Genomic DNA, 21636 nt, shown 5'->3' on the forward strand with positions numbered 1-21636 from the left:
AGTTCTTGCGAAAAATAAGCCTATGCATTCTACTTTATTTCACAAGAATACCTTTGATGCATTTGAGGAACATGCTACTTTATACCCACTGCTGTTTGAGTGCCTTGACATATGGCCTTTTATCCTGTAATCTGTAATCACTCAGCCGTGATTTACTAGGGATACCAATGCTCACAGGACCAAAGATAGTTTGTTTGCATTTGTATGCATGATTAGTCTACTTACTGTATTCCCTAAAGATCTCTCTTAGATCTTCCAGTCATGACCGATAGGCTATGACTTTGAAATCTTAACGTTCATGCAGGATTTGACACCTTTTTTACTTTAATTTAAAAAGTCCACCAAAATATCAATGCTGCTGTCTATTTAGGTAGGCCTATTTGACCTGGCTAAATTCTGGTCACACTCCAAGCAGGTAGCTTGTGGATGGGGTCTGAAGGAGAATCAGCTGTGATTGATTCAAAATTACTTGGCACCCTTGGTTTTAGTCCGGTGGACAGAAAGGTGAACTCGGAAATGTTGAGTACACCAAAGTTTTATGATAGAAATATATAGTATGGGTCCCCAGCATGCTGAAACTGCCAGATGCTAATTTGCATATGTTGGGCAATTTGTGTAATTCAGCTAATTAGCATAAATTAGCATAATCGCCTATATTGATCATATTATAGGAGCTGCTTGGGCAAAATGGACAATGTTAGTATGTTTTTAGGGGTTACTGGAGATGCTGAGTCCATACCTGACATTTTCAAGATTGAAAATCACTATTTAAACATGGTTTGGTCACGTTCTTACTCTCATTAAGCTGATTTTGCTGAGTTTTTGGGGCCGATTTAGACAGATTTTTGGAGGATAAAAATGTTCAGTGTTCAGGAATAATTTGGATCCTCAAGTATTTTCTGAATTCCACAATAATTTGGAAATTTGGAAAAAAAGAACTACAGTAGTCTCTACTACTCCTCTCTGTCCTCATCCGTTGTCCTGTCGTCATCTTCTCCAGATTCTTCATCCCTGTCCTTCTGCTCTTTTTGCTGTGTTAATATATTGCAACATGTAACATCACTGCCTTTGCAGAAACAATAATTAGTACAGGCCAGGCCTTTCTTCATACAGGTCTTCTTACTCCATCCAAACGTGGTAATATCCACAGCCGGTGGAACAGGACGGTCTGGTGCTTCCCAAAGCAGCACCTGTAGATGGGCACGTTTTCTATAGAGGAGCAAGTTGCGTTCTGTAGGAGACAGTGGGCTTTTCTCAATACAAAGTATGCTAAAGAACGGTCTCCCGTTCTTGAAAGTTCGAACATGAAAAGTTAAGATCGTGAGTCCAGACTCTGGAGAACGCGAGTACACAGGATGCTCAATTTGCAGTTTGAGACAGCAGCGTTCTTGCCAACGGCAGCTTCTCTCGGAACAGCTCGGGAATCTAGTCATTTACCTATTCACCCCTTGCAAGTGACGTCACGTTTTGTTCGCGCCACAGCAAAATAGCCTAGTGGACGGCAAGAACACGAATCAAATCAATGGATTGTAATGGGACATATCGCACAGCTAGGAGATTATAGTGAGATTTAACCGTAGTAATGCCCTTCCACGACTGTTGGCTTATTGTTTGGAATACAACAACATCCCATGTTCTTGCATAGATATATTTTGGTTTGTTTTCTTTGTGTTTTGGGAGTATTTCAACCACAATTGCATGCTTATCTCCTCAGTGTATGAAGCACAGCAGCGGTTGCTATAGCAACCATAGACTCTGAACAGGACTGACAGATAGCACTTAGGCAAAGTCTTTGGCAAGATCTGAATGTAAACAGATAATACTGTTCAAGTTTTTTTTTTTTTATTTCCTATTTCTTTCAATTCTTTAACTTAAGACATGTAAGAAGTAAGTTTATTAAGCTGGGCAGCGTACAAACTGACGAAGTTACATTAGCCCTAGCACTATGAGCTACGATAAGCGTTAGCTAGAATAGCTAGAAGCTAGCTTCTAAGTGTGGCAGCTAGTTATTATTTCATGTTCTGATATGACATTCTTAACGTTTTGACTATGTTACAACTGATAAAAGCAAGACAAATAAAGTAACCAAATCGCTTTGCAATATTTTAGTCCAGAAATACTTATGGGTGTTCATTTACCATAATGTTAAATACAGTAGCCTAACGTAACGTTATCTCCCCTTGCTGTTACCACCAGTTTTAATAACTTTACATTTGCGATCATGACCCATTTCATCTAACAACACCACTGGCATCTTCTTTGACTATCAGACCCCAAACAGCAATACATTGAACTACAAAGATGTTATAGTAATGGTGTTCAGTTCATCATAATCTTTGACATAATGTAATTTGCCGTCCGTCTCCCATCTTTTTGCCGTCCAGCATGGAGCCGTCACGTGACTTAAGTCACGTGTCTGCAAGGGGTGAATTGCTCTATTAGTCTACCCAGTATTTCTGACATTTACAATAAAATATATAATTCACCAGCTTGTTTAAGTTTGTTTCTCATTGATTTTTTTTAAATTAAATATTAATAACAATATATTCACTTGCCGATGGCGGGAACAACGTTTGAAGTTCGCAGTTTAAGTGACGGTTATGATTAACGTTAGTTGTGAAGCCTGTAGCCTACCGTTTATAGCCTAAACATGGATCGGATTGTAGCAGCAATTATGATAGGTAGGCCTATTATGTATCAATGCTGCCATTTCTCTTATGTGAGTGTCACGGCTGAGTTGACGTAATGCATTGTGGAATCTTCAAGCCACCAAGTTACCACCCGATGCATCCAACGATTCCAGAACACTTCCGGGAATGTTATGCGTTCTTGAATAAATGCGAACTTGTGAATTGGAACAGTACTTCGGCGGTGATTGATGACGTTTCAGAACGATTTTCAAGTTCATGAGAACACAAGTATAGAAAAGAACGCATATTGAGAAAAGCCCAGTGTCTTCAGTGCTGGAGGAGCCGGAAGTGGGAGACCTCTCCGCCAGGGATGGATCACTGCACGGGCCCAGGGGCCCAGGAGGCCCTGAAGCCCAAGCCTTTGCATGAAATCATTGCCTCAATATCAACACATTATCAGGATGTAGGCTATGAATCTGATTGAATTTAGTACTGGCCATCCCCAAAATGCACCAGAATACAGAAAATCACATCAAACAAATTAGCGTCGGAGGTGTGGTGCCGGTTACGGTGCTCAGTGCCGGGGGGGTCTGTGGCAGTGGAGGCTAGGCCCCGCCAGGTGTTGGAGGAACGTCGTGGTGGTGCACACTGCGAAAGTGCGACCTGAGGGCGTTCGCTGGGGACGAGCGGCGACGGCCAGGTGACTGCCAGCACGCCCGCATGGCCCGCTGGTGGTCGTGGTTCCTCGGGATGAGTAGGGCTCTTGTGGTGTGTGCACCCCACCTGGTGTGTGGCAGTGCCAGAGACTTTGCTGGACTGAATGTGGGAACGCCCGCGCCGAGGACGGCAATGGCTTGTTGGGGGAACTGTGTAGCGTGCTGGACTGTGCTTGAAATTCCCACGATGTTTCCCGCTGGGGATTCTGGGAGAACTTTGGGGTTGTTAATATGTGTGCTTGTGCCTTTATGGTGTGGCGTCCAACCCTATGTGTGTAAGGTGCGAGTGTTCTTGACTTGTGCGTGTGCTATGTTCTGTGCCTATGTCCCTGCTCCCGACCTTTAATAAAGCTTTTGATTAGACAACGCTGTCTCATCAATCGTTACACTATTAAATCTGCTTAGCATCATTAGCATGCTGCACATATTTGTTAAAGCTCTTGCATTCAAGTTGAATGATCATCTCAATACCAATGTTTCCCAGAAGGGCATGTCCCAGGGAGAACAATATTACCTTAAACATACATGAGGAAACTGAACAGTCCAATCAGTAGACTATGATAAGCTAGCCAACTATGCTACTTTGTTTACAATATTTCCAGGCTTCAACCAGACAGCTGAATGTGGTAGAGTTATAATAGAAATAGTAGGCCTAAGCTATAGGCTAATCTGCATAGTGTGCTGTCATAAATATCAGACATTCAGTATTCTCTCTTTTTATATCAGGATATAAAATAATACAGATATATTATATTGTAGTCTAGCCACCCCCTTCCAAAAAAAGAGGTTTGTATCAAACCGTGGGTCAAAAATCACGATACCAATCGAATAGTTAAGTTGGTGTATTGTTACAGCCCTACTGTATATCGCTACAGCCCTATCCTCCAAAAATCTGTCTAAATTGGACCAAACAACTTGAAATAGTTAATTGATAATAATATTAATTAAATAATAATTGAATCTTGAAAATGTCAGATATCGACTCAACATCTCCAGTAACCCCTAAAAACATACTAACATTGTCCATTTTGGCCAAGCAGCTCTTATAATATCATCAATATGGGCGATTATGCTAATTTATGCTAATTAGTTCAATTACACAAATTGCCCAACATATGCAAATTAGCATCCGGCAGTTTCTACATGCTGGGAACCCATACTATATATTTCCATCATAAAACGTTGGTGTACTCAACATTTCCGGGTCCACAATGGGGGTCTATGGGCTGTCCTATTGACTATTTTTAGCTATTATAGTTACAGCACTACCTAGATGCAAAACAGCTAAAATGAAAAACAAAGCCTAGCTACTTGGAGTCATCCAAATCTATCATCAATGTTACCAATCTGGTGGTGGCCATAGAAGATATTAGTTCTACTAAGACTAAGGAGACGGGGATACAATGAAATCAATTGAATCCTGAATAGGACTTACATCAGAACTCCTTAAAAGGAGAAGGATATCAGCCTGCATGTAGAATTAGTCTTTGTTCTAGACCCGTGTATAAACCGGCAAGCAGCAAGGTCATCTCAAATTGTACCGATGGAAGAAGGTAGGGGCAAGGAGCCTACTACCCTTCATTAGCCAAATACAGGGACCAACTAGCGGTGCAGATGGAGAAATTAGAGTCGGTCAGTTTTAAAATATTCATGACCTTCCTTTTGGTTAGAAGTAATTAAATGAATGACCTAGGCAGCATGACTTTCACCTAAGCTATGATTGACTAGCAAGTAACAAAGGAAATATGTGGCTACGAGTCTTCCTGGTAGAAGCTACAATTTCTTGGTTCAATTTTTCAAAACAAAAAGTTTCACTTTCAGTGATGCAAGAGGCCCTCTGTTTCATGCAAAAAACATAATTCAGCAGCCCACAAATCTGCTGAAATCATCTTTGTCTGTTTAAGACTGTAATGAACTGCCTCCTTTAGAGACCTTTAAACCAGTGCCGGAGCCCTGCTAAAGCCGGGTAAATCACCCTTTTTCTGACCCAGCCTTCTCAGGCTCCAGCCTGAAAAAGAAGGGAAAATATTCCCCTCTATTCAGTTCCATCACGTTCGGGCAAGCATAGGCCTTTAGAGAACAAAACGGATTAGTGTACTGTGAGGTCTTTTCCAAGTGAAGTCCAAAACGTTGTTTTCACTCCATATAAAAGCATTGGCTAAATCAAAGACTGAATTAGTCACGATGCTCCCTCATTGGAAGAATGAGGTGTTTTGTAGTTCTCAGTTCACTTCTTGCTAAAACACACACAGAATTTGGGAAAGCTGAGAGACTACGAATGGAATTTTTTCTCTCTTTCTTTCTTAAAGTAGGTCAGAGTAACACTATAGCCTCTGACGCCAAAGTGCCAGGATGAAGTCCAGGTGCGGTGAAGTCAGTTTCACCTCAAGTGATTAGGTTAGTGTGACTAGATGATATAACTCAGTGTAGTGTTGGAAATAATGAGGACAATTAGCATATTTCACATTAAACCTAATAGCCTAACCAAATGCACAAAGGAAAAGCCAAAGCTGTAGATCCATTCTATAACTTAATTTGCAGAAATGTCCACGTGTATTAATACACATTGAATCCTAAATCATGAAATTACATTTGTCATCCTTGATTGATTGTACTAAAATTATTCACCCTTACAGGAAGTCTTTCTTGTCCTCTCACTATTTTGATTTGGGTAAATCACTCCATACATCAATCACTCCATACATCAACCCCTCCCATAAAATTTTCATGCTGCTCTGATACCACTTCCAATACACATGCACCATTGCTCCAAAAGGAAGAGCGAAGGGAAGTTTATGTTGGGGCACTATTTTTGCCAGCGAGCAACATTTTTGTTTGTATGCCTTTTGTGGCTCCAGGATTCTTATGTCTTGTAATTGAAAACATGCATGTTTGCTCCTCAGTCAAACAAAGTCGTAGAGCCATGCCAGAGCTGGCATTGTCTCTCCCACTGTTGGGCCCCTTTGTCCATCGCCATGCTCAGTGCCCTATTTCGGACATCTGGACTTGTAAGCAGTGGGCTGACCCTATGATGAATAGGGCTGTTTGTGATAAACTGCCACTGTTGCCTTCAGAACAACGATTCTCCAAGAGAATTGTTCAACTATTAATTCTCTTTCAGAATGGGGCCCTGGCGGTTATCTTCAGCGGTGCCTCACAGTGTTAAAGAAACGTTTTTGTTGATACGAGCTGTTGTGAAAATGGTGGGAAGGACAAAAAATAAGCAGTGTTTGTTTTGAGGCAAAGATTTCCTCCTTCCAGAGCAAAATGTTTTCATTTCCTTTCTTGGGCGTCAGGTTTTGATGTGGCGCCTAGCCTTTCCTCCCCCCTACTGTGTTATGCTGGATGGCTGTGCTTGCCAAGCTTTTGGTCATCATCAAAATGAGGTGTCTAGGAATGAGGAAATTGCAGTGATTTTAATGGGTAATTCTGGACTTCCTCAGCATCTGATTCTGACGTCCATCATGCTGTCCACCCATCACACAACTGGCTTGTCAGATGTCACTTTCTCATTCATTTTATCCAGAATGACAATCCCTGCCAGTGTGAAAAGGATTAGTTTGAGGTAGTAGACTTAGTTGTTGTATTGTGTTTTGTTTGTATGAGTGTTCTCTGTTCTTTCCATTTGATATTGTGCTGCATTTTTAAAAAAAACTGAGACCGAGTTCACTTTGAGCGTACAGATGAAGCAAGATGTTGCTATGCCTCTCTCTAACCACATGAAGAACTGTCCCGGAATAGTAATTACTCCCATCTTGTTTGCTGCTGTAATCTCAACATCGTTGATGGATTCAGACTGTGGCATGACAATGTAAGGATGGAAAAAGGCATATGGAAACTCTTTAAAGAATGGGCTTTGTTTATGCCCCTCATTGACAGCTCACCAGTTAACACACTCCTGTGGTTGTTACCAGGGCAACCATCTTGCCCTAAATGTACCATGTCAGCCACAGTGGATGGCTTGTGTTTCTATGGCGACGCAAACCTTCCAAAGTCCACACTTAATTCTGAGCCCTCTTGTTTTGTATTTCATAGCAGGGGGGGGTGGAAGGCAGCAATTATAGATAGTGAATTGGGCAGGTTCTGGAACAGGATAGACCCAGCCCCGACGAAAATGAAGACTTTTTTTAATGTCGTCCATCTCATGATGTCGTTCATGAATTGAATAGCTACTCATATTTCTTTTTCAGGTCTTCTTCAATTTCTATATTTGTTGGACATGTTCCTGTGCGTTATGCCATTCCCTCTGTTTTCACAAGCCATCTGTGCTTTTATAGCTTGTTCAAATGCAACAAAAATAGACAGTGTGAAGCTTCCAGTGGACAGCGCTTTTAATTGCTCGTCACACGGGCTGAAAAGACTCTTGCTGCACTCCATAAGGAAGTTGAAATCTCATGGTAGAACAGCAGTTGTGCATTCCCTTAAACTATTTTCATTATTTTCAGGTCTGACTTGTGGAATTGCAGCCCTGCCTCTTGTTCCTGTCAGAGGGATACTGTTCCTAATGAAACAGATTTTCTGAACCGTGAATTGCTGTCAGTCTGGGTTTAATCATCTGGTCTTGCTTGTGTGCAGCTGACCACTGACACCAGTGCACTGCGCTGTAGACCCAATCACTCTGATGATGATGAAGTCTCCTTTCATTCCTTTTGAAAAAATCTCATTTTGACTTCCACAGAAGTACTAGCATTAGGATATGCAAATGCAGGAAACTGACTTTGCTTATCAGGTCAACTAGAAGTGGCATATTTATTACAGACCCATGGTAGCTCTTGTGCAATCTCTCATTAGCTTGTGTAATGCCCAAACACTCAGGTCTGGTTGAGCAAAGATTGAACAGGCAGATAGCTCCACTAATGCCTTTGGACATTGATTTCTCTTGTGTTCTTGGAAATGGCAATCAACATTTGATCCACACTTCAATCACATAGGCCTTACAAAGCAGTAGTAGTCAGTCTTGTTGCATTTGTTGTGGTGGCTTTTAGTGTCTAGTGAAATAAGCCTGCAATGTTGATACTTGTGAGCGGTCAGTGCTGCATGGTAATGTTCTCCCTCACCAACCTTGAGCAACTGACATAAAGTAGGTTACGTTTCGCTTACTCCAACACCTCACATGGACTCACACAAAGGATACTGTCTCTCAGGTTGCTCCTCTCTGTTTCACAGTGCAGTGTCCATTGCCTTTTTGTTTCTTGCGATGATTGAACAACGGTGAGTTATTGTGCAAATCGGGCTAATGTTGGTTTTATGGCCACTGTCACCACTTGAATTCATATTTTGGAAAATTGGCCAGAGATTTCAGTCCATTGGTCCTCTGCCTGTTGGAATCAAAGTGTAACTTTGAGGCATGGTTTAAGACAACATTCCAAGAAGTCAAGCTAGTGTGCCGTTGAAAGTCTTGTGAGAGTACCACAGGCGATTGTTTTTCAAAACATCCTGAAATGGCATTTGTATGATTAAGCCTCTCTCTTTTTGTGATCATGCTGTACAGAGATGTTTTCTTGGAGAAAGTGTGGCTTGGGTCAGAGTACGCAGTGGTGTCCCACAGGGGTGGCCAGCAGCGCTCTCTTGGGAGGTTGAGAGTGAGACCTCTCTAATGGATTACACAGGGTCTGCCTTGGATGCACTTCACTCCTGGTATCCAGACTCTCAAGGGAAGGCCAATTCCAAGGCTCATACCAAAGTTTGTTCAAGGAAGAGGCATCCCTCAGCCTAAAGGCGTAGGTCTGTACTCCAGCCTTAATCCCAATATACTCCAAGTGGAACATTTTGTTTTTCTAGAAGTGGGATTGTACTGCAGATATGGTGTTATACCACTGAATTTAGGGGAGATTCATCAGAAATGGCCTAGGATTGCATAAACTACTCCTCTGTTGCGACTCATGTTGTGCAACTGGATGTGTGGCAGGTCATCCTGTAAGTTACTGCTCTTTGAGCTGTCCTCATATGCCCCAGTGTTCCATCACAAACGTCCTGCTTGTTATACTAACAGTCCATACCAGCAAGCCTCCAATTGAAATCACTAATCTGTTTGCTCATTGACTCTCACACAAGTTCAAATTCAAGTTCCAGGGATATTGTACCCAATCTTGTAGACCCATAATCTGTCAGTAGCTGTCAGTTTAACACAGTTCTTGCCATCAAATACTAATCTCCTATCCTAAGGTCTTGAGTTCCAACTTTCGCCTCACCTTTGATATTTGACCTGTTTTAAACCGCAAGGCTTAGAAACGTGTGCATGTGTTAATAAATAGCCACCGGCCGGCCGCCTGTTGATTTCCGCCGCTCTCATTAGACATCCGCATGCCACCCTTATGTCCCTGCCAGGGCGATTCCACTGGCACGGGCTCCGCTGACGTAACGGGCCATGCATGCCGGAAACCAGGGCTTTGCCTGGGGCTGCTACCTGATCCTCCAACCCTCGCTCGCACGCACGCACGCACGCACGCAGGCAGGCGGAAGGCAGGCTGGGTCCTGCATATGTCTCTCACCATGCCAAAGGGATCTGGCTCTTGGCAGACCTCGCTGCCGCCCACAGGGTCGTGTGAAGGTATATTCCTCTCTTCCTCCGCTGCCTCCTCCCCTCCCTCCCGGCCGTGTTTCACTCTGTCTGTGTCAGCACTGATGATGACTTGGGCAGGAAAGTCTTCACCTGTCAAACCCCCAGTTTTTGGATTCATATCACACGCCGCCACGGGGCCAAAGTCAGGCCAACCACCCTATTATAGACCAGTGGGGAAGCGTCTCTCTCTCTCTCTCTCTCTCTCTCTCTCTCTCTCTCTCTCTCTCTCTCTCTCTCTCTCTCTCTCTCTCTCTCTCTCTCTCTCTCTCTCTCTCTCTCTCTCTCTCTCTCTCTCTCTCTCTCTCTCTCTCTCTCTGTCTTTATCTTTCTCTGTCTCTCTCTTCTTATACCTTGATGATGGGTAATGGAAAACCTCCTAAGGTGTTGCCATCTGGAGATGAAGCTGCAGGACCTGCACCTGTTCAATGGAGATATGCTTTTCTTATCATTTCTAAATCACTTTCAATCTCCTTTGCAATCTCTCACTACCCGGTCTGCTTGCCTGAAATGAAATTGCATGAACCAAACACTGCATTATATGCCTGCACATAATACATACACACAGTTTGAGCATAAGAAGTGTGTGTGTGTGTGTGTGTGTGTGTGTGTGTGTGTGTGTGTGTGTGTGTGTGTGTGTGTGTGTGTGTGTGTGTGTGTGTGTGTGTGTGTGTGTGTGTGTGTGTGTGTGTGTGTGTGTGTGTGTGTGTGTGTGTGTGTGTGTGTGTGTGTGTGTGTGTGTGTGTGTGTGTGTGTGATGTTTCAGTTTTCTTGTGAAACCTCACCTCTTGTGATTGTAGACTCACGATGCAAACATAGACCCACATTGTGCTAAGCTAAATTTCCAAACTACTATATGGCTTATCATTTGGCACCATCAGTGACTGAATAGGAAATGGCAGTCAATAAAACTGGCTCTACGAAAGTGTGCACTAAATGGCTGCTTGTCTTGCCATAGTCATGTGGAGTGCTGAAACACACTAATGGAATAATGGAGCACTCCTTTGTGCCACTCACTCTGACACACACACACACACACACACACACAATCACTGTCCCTGCACTAGGTGGAAATCACTTTTTGTGCCGTTTATACCATCACCAGTGCTGCTCTCCAAGCAAGTTGTGTGATTAAAAAAAACTGCCACAGTGCCTCTAAAAAAAACTGGCACAGTGCCTCTGGGCTAATTTGAAGGTATGAGCTGTTTTTAGCTCATTCTGTGCTCTGTTGTAACATACATTGCAGTAGTTGCCAAGGATACAACAGTACCAAGCTTATCATCTCTACATTTCTACAGACCAACTGCTTGGCTCCAAATTACTCCACTTTGTTTGAAGATGTAAAACACAGTTTAGTGGAAAATGCTGTCATTGTCTGCACTCCACTTTTCTAATGAGCATTTTATAACACAGCAGAGTAGCGGCTCTTTGATCCATCAGCGTCTGAGCTCATTAGTGCTCAGTACAGTGGGAATGTTTAACAGAAGCTATTCACCAACCGGCATGTTTGAAATGTCTTGTGCATTGGAGAGGCACACTAATGAGGAAGGGAGGGGGTAGTGACCAGTAGTGGAATTATGGAGACATCTCTGCACATGCTGATCTCATACACACACACACACACACACACACACACACACACACACACACACACACACACACACACACACACACACACACACACACACACACTCACACTCACACTCAAAGACAGACCACACACCACCAGTGAGATGGATTCCATTACAAGGAGAGCATCAGACAGGCCGTCAGTATAGACTAATGTGATTACCCTTATCAGCACCTGTGCGATCAGGAATAACAGGATTACCAGGAAATGATCTCCTGGCATGATGAGATTATGCCAGATGAATGCATAGCCAGCAGGCCAGGGGAATCCCCTCTAGGCACTACTAGGGGATCTCCTGCTTTAACAGAAGGCACAAACGCCTGCTTACAAAGTCCATCAGCCCGAGGGTGAAAGCAGAAAGACTGTTTTAGTACTGTAGTTGTTCCTCATTTTGGGCATATGATTTATGTTATGTATTGTCTGTTGTGAACCAGGGTCATATGACACGGAGCATCTGTTTATAATTTATTCGCCAACTAAAAGCTCTTGCACTGCCTTCATTCGCATAACTTCAGCCAATGTATTTGTGATTGTAAACCACTGCCTGAAATCTCAAACACAAAAAAAAAAACATTTTATTTTATGCACTGCTGATCCACGATATACTTGGGCCACTGTGTAACCTGGCATCTCATTATTTTTGACCTTGACTACTTTGTTCAGTCATGTAGTGAGCATCATCTCACTGTCTCTTTTTGTTCTCCTGCAGCTGTCCCTTCCTGTCGTCCCAGCTCACTCCGGCCATCCCTGTGATAGGCGGCGTTCTCTTCGGCTTCGTGTTGGGCACGCTGCTGCGGACCAGTTTCAGTGACCCCGGAGTCCTACCCAGAGCCACGCCAGACGAGGCGGCCGACCTGGAGCGGCAGATAGGTCAGATGGCCTCTTCTCTCTCTTGTACCCTCTCCCTGCCAAAACAACTCTCCTCTGGTTAAACACCTGTCCTTGGTACACAGTCGCACACAATCACCAGTGATCTGATCTGATGTCGTATTATCTTTGAATTCTCTTCTTCTCTTATTCTCTCTCTTCTTTCTCCTCTCTTCTGTGAATGAAAGAATTTGACTCTTTGAGTCAGTCACGACTGCATTTAATATGCACACTACTACAGGCTACACTGCTTGGTGAAAGAAAGGAGTCTTTTCTTCTATGACGACTTTGGTTGTCTCCATCAAACCTTTCTCAGTCCCATCAGGGCCGCTGCAGGTCTGCCTTGCTCTCTCTGCCTCTCGCTGCCTGTGTGTTCTGATGCCTGATGTCAGGAGAAGCCCTAATGCCCCATGTCAGCAGCTCTCTACCCCACAGGACTCAAGGCCTTTTAAGCAAACAGAGCCGTCTAATTAATCTTATTAGCCGACTAAAAGCTTCTGGAAAGGCAAAGTAGTGTAGCGCAGTTTTTTTTTTTTTTTCTTCCTTCCTTTCGCTTGGAGGGAGCTGAGACGTGGGAGAATAGCAGTGGCCGCACCAGCCATGCAAAATAAGTTCTTAATCTCTTGAGAGAGCCACAGAGAGAGCTGAGAGAGCCATCGAACTACATCAGGAGTGCCTCCCACCACCCGCTCGCCTGGCCTCTCTACCCCAGCTGAGAGCTCTGTGTCTGTTTGGTGGTTGTGTTTTTTTTTTTCTGTGCTCTGAGCGGACAGCGAGCCATTCCTCCGCTGCTGTGGCGCATGTGCAGCACAGATGTAGATGACCCTGAGGTACACTGACCGAACCCGACAGCAGAGAAGGGACCGTGCAACCTGTCTGGGGGTATTTTCAGTGTGTGATCCAATGAGTGGCCATGGTCAGTTTCAGAAGTTAAAACTGTCATACACACCAAAATGCTGGTTATCCTCCTCATCCCTGTCTGCTGGGATATGCTCCATGAAAGCATACGTTGTGAGACCATCATGTCTCTCTGTCTCTCAGTAGAACTGGGATATGTGACTGATAGACAAAGGTGAACAGAGACAGCAGACATTCTTACAACCGACAACAAATGAGATGGAGGTCTTGGAAAAGAATCCAGCAGTATAGAGACCATTTGTCTCTGTCACAGTTTATTTTGCTCCTTTTTTTCTGGTCCTCCATGTTTCCCTTTTTTCTCCTCTTTTGGTTTTCTTCCTCCCTTCTCTTTGTGTCTGGCTGGAGTGACATGTTGCACATTTCCAAACATCTGTTTGCTCTTACTTTGAGCCCAGCATTTGCCTGTGCATAGCTCTCATTGTTTTCCTCCTCTCTCTTATTCCCCCTCTCTCTGTGGAGCCTCTGAAATGTTCACTCAGACTTATTATCTGGTTTTCCATTAGGCATCCATCTGGCCTGTGTGCCCAGTGGTTAGACCAGACACTCAGAAGGCTAGTTATGTCAAGTGGGTATTTGGCAAGAGAGACCAGAGACAGTGGACATAGAATGTGTTTTAGGTCTCATGTTGAATTTGCCTTGCAGCAACTGGGCATAACTGTATAACATTTCAGTATCATTTTAATACTCAACTAATTTAGTAATGATCTCAAGGTAGAGATCAGATGAAATTCCTGAGTATTTTCTAAGGTGTCATTGTGTAGGATGAAAACCTACAGCCTAACTTCATTTTGCAAGGTCTAATTCACTGACTTGGGGGCTGGGAGGGAACACGATTTGAGAAGGTGTAGATTACAGTGACCTGCATAGCATGGGCATAAAGATACCTCACAATACACATTTTGCTGCTGCATTTATTTAAAGAGGACTGTTTCTATTAGTGTGTGTGTGTGTGTGTGTGTGTGGTTTTTTGTCTCCATCACATTCATCAGTCTCGCCTACAGTGGGAGAATATTCATGCCTGGCTTGCTGAGAGCTGAACTCTTCAACCAGTACTATTTCATTTTTTTCCCTTTCATGGTTTTCATACTCCATGACCAGCATTTTTAAGCTGGTCTCTTTGGTGTCTGTGGCCAAAAGCCTGCACCAAACAACCTTTATTTCTGTTTGGGTGTATTTGTGTCTTGTAAACTTTCTGTTTTCAGCTGGTGCTTTTTCATACATTTATTTAGGAAGAAAAGGCCCCGACTAGAACAAGTCAACCTTCAAGTCTAGCTCTAGGATCAGAATAAGCGTTGCAGAATGACTAAATATAGGCATGTTTTGTCCAGGAGCAGCCGAAGCAGCAGTGGTCTTGTGGAGGAGGTCATGGGGTGTGATATGCTCCCCTCTGGATTCATAGTGCAACGGAAGGAAGGAATTCTCTGTGTATTTTTGCTGGCTGCACCCCACCCTTTCGTTTACTGCACGACCCCGTGGTCAGGCAGTGGGCCAAGAGCAGGGTGCCCAATGTCTCACTGGTTTGCAGCCTGCTCCGCATGCACTCGCTCATTTATTTTTTTTTCAGTTATATATTTTTTTATTTACTGAACTGAATGTAGACCATATTTCATGTCACAGGCATAGCACCCAACAGGAGAACAAATTACATAAAGAATCAGTTGCATAAAATTCTAAATGTGACGTTGGTAGAATTGCAATGGCGTGACATCTCTGAAACCTCCTTTAATACGGTTTTATCACTCACAGACAAGAATGTAATTAACCATTGTGCTTACAGTTGTCAGACAAGGCAGAACAGCTGGGGTTGTGATCGAAGCGATGCGTAGCTCACATTCCCAGAAACCTCATGAATAAGTAATGCTGTTGTTTGAAAGCAACGACTTGCTCTTGTCTCGAGTTCATCACTAGCATTGATTTTTCGCTTCACGTTTTAGAACTACAGATTGGAATGAGATATTTCCCATAATGGAAAATATGAAAGAATGACTGGCAAATCCTTTGTGATGAAGATTACAGCAAACACTGTGAACACATGAACAGCCATGTTGTAGTTGTTGTTGTTGTCGTTGTTGTAGTTGTTGTTGTTGTTGTCGTTGTAGTTGTTGTTGTTGTTGTAGTTGTTGTTGTTGTTGTTGTTGTTGTTTCTCTTGTCCTCCAGTGATGTGATGGATTGTGTGTCTCATCATGTGCAGATGCAGACACTGACAGGTGCTGTGTAGTGGATGTTTGCCTAATGCAGCATAAAGTAGAAATCAATGCTGTGCCCCTCACCCCTACTCTAGCTGGTGTATACAGAGAGCAAAGTGGGATACAGGGATTGTTTTTAGTGATTCTAGTGTTTCATTTAAGGGGAAAAACGTTGCTGTTATAATTTTAAGGGCCCTATCACCGCGAACGCATGGTCACTCGCGAATAGCTTAGGGGTTTGTCCAGTCCACATTGGGGGTGGTTTTGTTATCAAAAGTTATCAAACGTGGGACACCTGCCGCAACAAGGTGGTTCTAACCAGAGCCATATAAAGGTATATGGCTCTGGTTCTAACCAGTTAATCAGTCATTGGTGTGTTTTGGGCGTAACATCCCTTAAACAGCAAGCAGTGCAACTTCAAACAGCGTATCGGTATTTTGATAGTCAGCGGCACATTTGAAGGAATCTACTTGTATGCGAGACCATATGGAACAGGTATTCCACTAAACCATGCTTTACTAAAACCTAGCAGAGTATAGCCTACACACATCTGCACTCGTCTATTATTTGAACTCATTGGCAAAGTGAAACTAACTTCATTGTGGTGTCAATAGTCAATGACAAAACAGTTATACACAGTTAATTACTTTCACTATTGACAATGGGTTACCATCGAAAACATAGCCTGAAAAAAGCAACACTTACCCCAATAATATTCAAATATTGTTTGCTGTTTTCATCTCGTGACATTGCGTCTTCAGCATGCTTTATATGCGCCTTTTGCTATAGACCAGGTTTTTTCTTGGTCAGTGGCGTAATGCTTTTTAGATAGTGTAAGATAGCTAATTTTTAGATAATGCGCACCTCCACACCATAGGTCACACCCCTGAGCGCATTGTGTAATAAAATAGAAGGGCTTGAGGAAAAACTCGAGTGTACGATAGGAATACACTTTGCGTTGGGATAATAATACACTTTGCGCCGTGTTTTGTGTCGCAAAAATAGGGCCCTGAATTTTCAACTGTGCAAGTGTTCAACCGTTCCACTGGTTACGTCACACATCAGTTGTACATTAAAGGCTTACCCTTAACAGTTTGTTGACCTTGTTTTGGAAACAAGTGTTTCCAAAATCATTTTGATGGCACATAACGACATAACATGATCGTCTCGGTAGGAGTAGAGCTGCTATGCTACAGGAATTCTGAGAACGTTTTATACAGACTGGTGCATTCCCTCTATATTATTATGACCGCCAAGAGCTGGCGGGCCAAGGATTTGAGGACACTGTAAGACCGGGTACACGAAACTTGGTGGGCATGTAACCCCACATGGATAGCATGGAACCTCCTGTTTTCGTTTTGATCTGTAGCCCCCCCGCTGGACTGGACCCCCCGAAAGGAGTGTAGGGCAGACACAGTTTTCTGTGAATATCTCGAGAACCGTAGGGTTTAGGATGAACAATTTTTTGCGTATGTTTGCCTCCAGGGGTCATGTAAACCCATTCCATATGCACACATGTGCATAAACAGATACTCACGCACACACATACATTCACAGTAATCCTACGTATGACACATACTCACACAGTAGACATATATACGCATGCATGCACACACACAGGCACACACACATGCACACACACACACACACACACCCACCCACACACACATAAACATAAACATGTACACGCACACATGCACACAATTCAAGAATTTCTCAGAATTATGAACAGGCAAGATGGGGGTGGGGTTGTATAAAATGTATATATCACATGTGAAATCTATGAACTAATCATGTTTTGGTACTTGTTGTCTAGCAGATACCAGAGAATTGAGTGTGCATAATGCAATTCAGTGAGACGGTTAGAATCATATATGCCTGTAACGGTGCGGTTGCCCGCTACGGCTACAGTTTATTTCATACGGGAGCTAAATGCAAAGAACGGACAACGTGATTTACAAACACACTTTGTTTGCACACACCGAACACGAACGGCATACAGCATGGTTGCAGCAACTGCAAACCACAAACGCATACAGGACAATATAAGCCTTACTTTCAGGGTGGCCAACTGAAGGTTGAGGGAACATGGACATTCAGCAAACTTTTCATTGTGTCGGACAATAGCGCTTCCTGGTCTGGGGACGGAGAAAAGACCCGACGGAAAGTCGCAAGGAACATTATACATTCGTGGAGTGTGACTTACTGCACAAGCAGAGGTCAAGTGCGCAGGCCAAAGGGGTGTTTGGGACGTTCTGGTTATGGATGCTATGTATTAGGTTATGAAGTTAGATAATAGGATTGCCTTGTTATGAAACTGTGGGTTTTATGGTATGGAATGTATTATTGGATATTTATATGGAGAAGATGTGTTTTGTTAATTAATTAATTAATTAATTAATTAATTAATTGATTGATTGATTGATTGATTGATTGATTGATGGTGCATTGGTTTAGTCGGCAGAGTTAAATTCTCTGGTGGGACTATGGTTGAGAGCAGAAGGAGGTAGAATGGTCTGAGGTGAGCGAGTGATAGCCCCTGCTAATAGGCCTAACACTCATTTTGTGATTTGCAGCAGTTTGCCCTATAATTGAAAAGGGTTGTCAAAGTTAATTTGATATATTTTGGAAGCTCATTGATTGATTTGAGATTATTGTTTGGAGTTTGGTTTTTCTTTTTCTTTTTCCGATTTTCTCCATACTGGTTCATGCATGCAGCTGCTAAGGTGGAAATAAAAACCTGGCTACTTTTGAGAAACATCACCACTGCCCTGACATTTAAAACGAGACATTGAGAACTTTGAAAAAGCACTGGTAGTTTACTTACAAGACGATTTATACAGACAGTATCTTCACAAAGTTTAGCGTTTGAAGCCATCTTGAATTTAGTCACGATAAGTCGAGCAACAAGTAAGAATGAACAGGTATTGAACAGATTGAACAGATTCCAAAAATAATTCAGTGGAAATGCATGGATTCCAGTTTCTTCCAGTAGCAGCAACTGGAATCCATGCATTTCCACTGAATTATTTTTGGATATATTTTTATCGTGACTAAATTCAAGATGGCTGCAAACACTAAACTTCGTGAAGATACTGTCTGTATAAATCGTCTTGTAAGTAAACTACCAGTGCTTTTTCAAAGTTCTCAATGTCTCGTTTTAAATGTCAGGGCCCTCGAAGTCTACCAATGAAGTGTGGAGATACATTGAGCCTCGTGAAATGGGTGTAAAACAGTGATTTATTTGCATGGCTAGCCCGGATGCGAAGCACCACTATTGAAAAAGCTGTTGGTAGCATCGGCTTACTAGCCAGATTTTGGAGTGCAGGGGACAAGCCGAGATGGGCTATGAGACATACGTTCACACTCGGTATCATGTTTCAATACACTTTAGGTCAATATCACACCGGAATTCTCCTTTAACAAAGACTGTTCACCCTGTCTAGTTCACCATGCTACTCAGATGCAAAATCTGTACGCATAATCACCAAAAATAACAAACAGGGTCACAAATGCCAGCCTGCCTAAAGCATCATTCAGCAGCATTCGGCTTGTGAACTGTGTTTTGAAGCACACCTGTGTCCTAGGTAGCCACCTGTGACTCTGACCAATTTTAAAAGCTCTGCATCAGTCGGTGCTCTTACATTCTCACAGATCAGTGTGTGTTTTCATACCCAGACATAACAGAGACATTGTGAATCAGAGGCGTGACATTTTAGGAGAAGATGACTGTACTTAGTAATTCCTATTAAGATGTAGAGCAAAACTGATCAAAACAAGGCACATCTTTTTACTGTTTCAACTTATCAATCATAAACCTGCATCAACTCCTAGTAGCACAGTTACACGTTTTTAGTATGGAACTGGGGGAACTTTCTGGCAGCATCTCAGAGCCTCTTTCGCTTCCAGAGAAGGACACACACCTGAGAGACATGCTTGGAATTGCAGACAACCCTGAAACAAATCGACTTTATTGTGAGATAAGACATCTTGTCGAGACTTTCTGCAATTTCACACAGTGACCCTCTGTGCCCTGACAGTCATGGTTGTCACCAGAGAGGATGTGGTGAGATGAAGTTTCCTGCCAGCCCAGGAACGTGGGCAAGACTTCTTTTCCTGGGTGTTTGTCAGCACACCAGCAGGGGAAGTAAGATGCATACCAGCTTGAGCCTTCACTTTTATGACCCTGTCACCATGTCTGCTTGCAGTAGGGAGACGTGGGAGTGAGAGAATAAAAGTCTAAGCCACTTCTTTCACCTTGCATTGACACAAAGACAAAATGAAGCGGAAGACTGAGAGAGTCTTCCTTTTTAGTTTTTTTTTTTTTTTATGGTTTTTTTTTTTTTACTTCAGGAAGTTTACCAAAGGGTTAAATAATTATTAATAGCAGGCTTATCCATGGAAGTAGTAGTTTATTGTGGTTTATATGACTTGTCTGACTTCCTCATTTTTGTGTACATAATTTTAACAAAGAGGGGATATTTAGCACCCTGTTTTAATATGTTTTTCTTCAGAGGACATATGAGATGTTATAGTCCAAGGGTGCCAAGATGTCGAAGGCATACATAAACTAATTATGTCCTTGGGCAAAGTGCCACCCTTTCCTGCATGTGATGGATGGTTCTTCTGGCAGACAGGGCTAGGCAAGAGGGAGGAAAGAGACTTTGGCTTGCAGTGGTCCAATCCAGTCAGAGAATGAGCTTACATATAACCTTTCCACAGTTCTGGTCAGGAGAAAACCAAAAAGGCACTGTTTTTATGTGTGTGCTAAAAATGGGGCAAAGGATTGCAAATTATCAAGCTTTGTGCCCTTGCACAGTCCATATAAATTAGTATATTTGTAGCCAAATTAATATTTGTGCATGAGAAATCAGAAACTCAACTCATGTACCAGATGTAAATATAAGGCATTTGGCATGAAATTAAAATGTGTTCTTACTTCTTTAGTTGTTTAATTGTTAATAAAGCTTGTAAACATCTGAGAGTTCTTCTATCTGAGATACTAAAACCATATCCATTCCATTGCGACTATTGACTTTAATGCTAATGAAATATTTAACTTTCCATCATTTTTACTGTAATACACATTCTCATTGCAATTTTCTTCTCTTCCGTCTGTGTTCCATGTAGGCTATCAGCTTGACACAGGATACACACAGCAGTAACCAGATAAATTTCCTAAAATAGCCACAATCGACTGTGACAGAGCCCACACTTCTGTCATGCTTTTATGCACCATCGATGAATTGACCTGACTGGGTCTATCTAATCCATGGTGTTAAGTGGATTCGTGGGGCTCATTTCACCCACAGCTCAGTAATCCAGTAATTGTAGTCCTCCTAATCTCTCATTCACATCCCCACTCCCATAACTGGACACGGACAGTTGGTTTCTTTTTGCTCTCAACCCCGCCTGTGTGAGATTGTAAAAAAAGACAAATGCAATGGTGGCTGGAAAGCCGATGAATTGCAACTTCAGTCAGTTACAGTAACTTGTTTCTTTACTGTAGATCCTCTTGAGCTTTCTGACCAAGACATGAGATATTACATTTTAATTCAATGAAGAATTGGGTTGATGGAAGGGGAAAAAATGGGATTCTCGACGCAAACAATTCTGTCAAATTGATTTGGCTGTTTGGCTAAAAATCTGTTAACTGAAATCTTAACGATATATCAGTATTTATGTATAGTGCAGATGACTTCTAACCCCCTTGTTGGCCTCATACAAAATAACTTCTGGTTCTGGGTTCTGGAAAAGGTTTTGTAACAACATTTCTTAAGGTTAGGAAACTTAAGTTGTTGGAAAAGATTCAGAAGATAAATTGATCGCAAAATTGGAAATGGGTGCCCTCAGGTCATGAAATTCCTGATTTTCCAGATTAGGTCTGAGATAACCGTGACAAGTGGACATGAAGTCTGTCTGGGTGAATTGCATTCTTTTAAAATCTGTCTCTGAATCAGACACTGAAATAGTCACCTGGCATACCTGCTCTCCAGCTGTTTCTCGGTGTGTGCGTCCGTGCGTGCGTGCGTGCATGCATTTATTTGTTTTGTTTGTGTGTGTGTATGTGTGTTTGTTTGTTGGTGTGTGTGCATGTCAGTGTGTGTGCGTGTGTGTCTACACAGAACA

The 21636-nt window shown here is 42.6% G+C and overlaps 1 protein-coding gene across 2 annotated transcripts in view; it reads left to right on the forward strand.

Annotated features, from left to right (window-relative positions):
* LOC125283975 (palmitoyltransferase ZDHHC14-like) overlaps window positions 1-21636 on the forward strand; it is a 59422-nt gene that overhangs the window by 12755 nt on the left and 25031 nt on the right. For both annotated transcript variants that reach the window (XM_048227590.1, XM_048227591.1), the window contains exon 3: window positions 12245-12405. In XM_048227590.1, coding sequence (XP_048083547.1) covers window positions 12245-12405 — 161 coding nt within the window. The remainder of the gene's footprint in view (window positions 1-12244; window positions 12406-21636) is intronic.

The sequence above is a fragment of the Alosa alosa genome, chromosome 19 (genome assembly GCF_017589495.1).
Source record: "Alosa alosa isolate M-15738 ecotype Scorff River chromosome 19, AALO_Geno_1.1, whole genome shotgun sequence".
NCBI lineage: Eukaryota > Metazoa > Chordata > Actinopteri > Clupeiformes > Clupeidae > Alosa > Alosa alosa.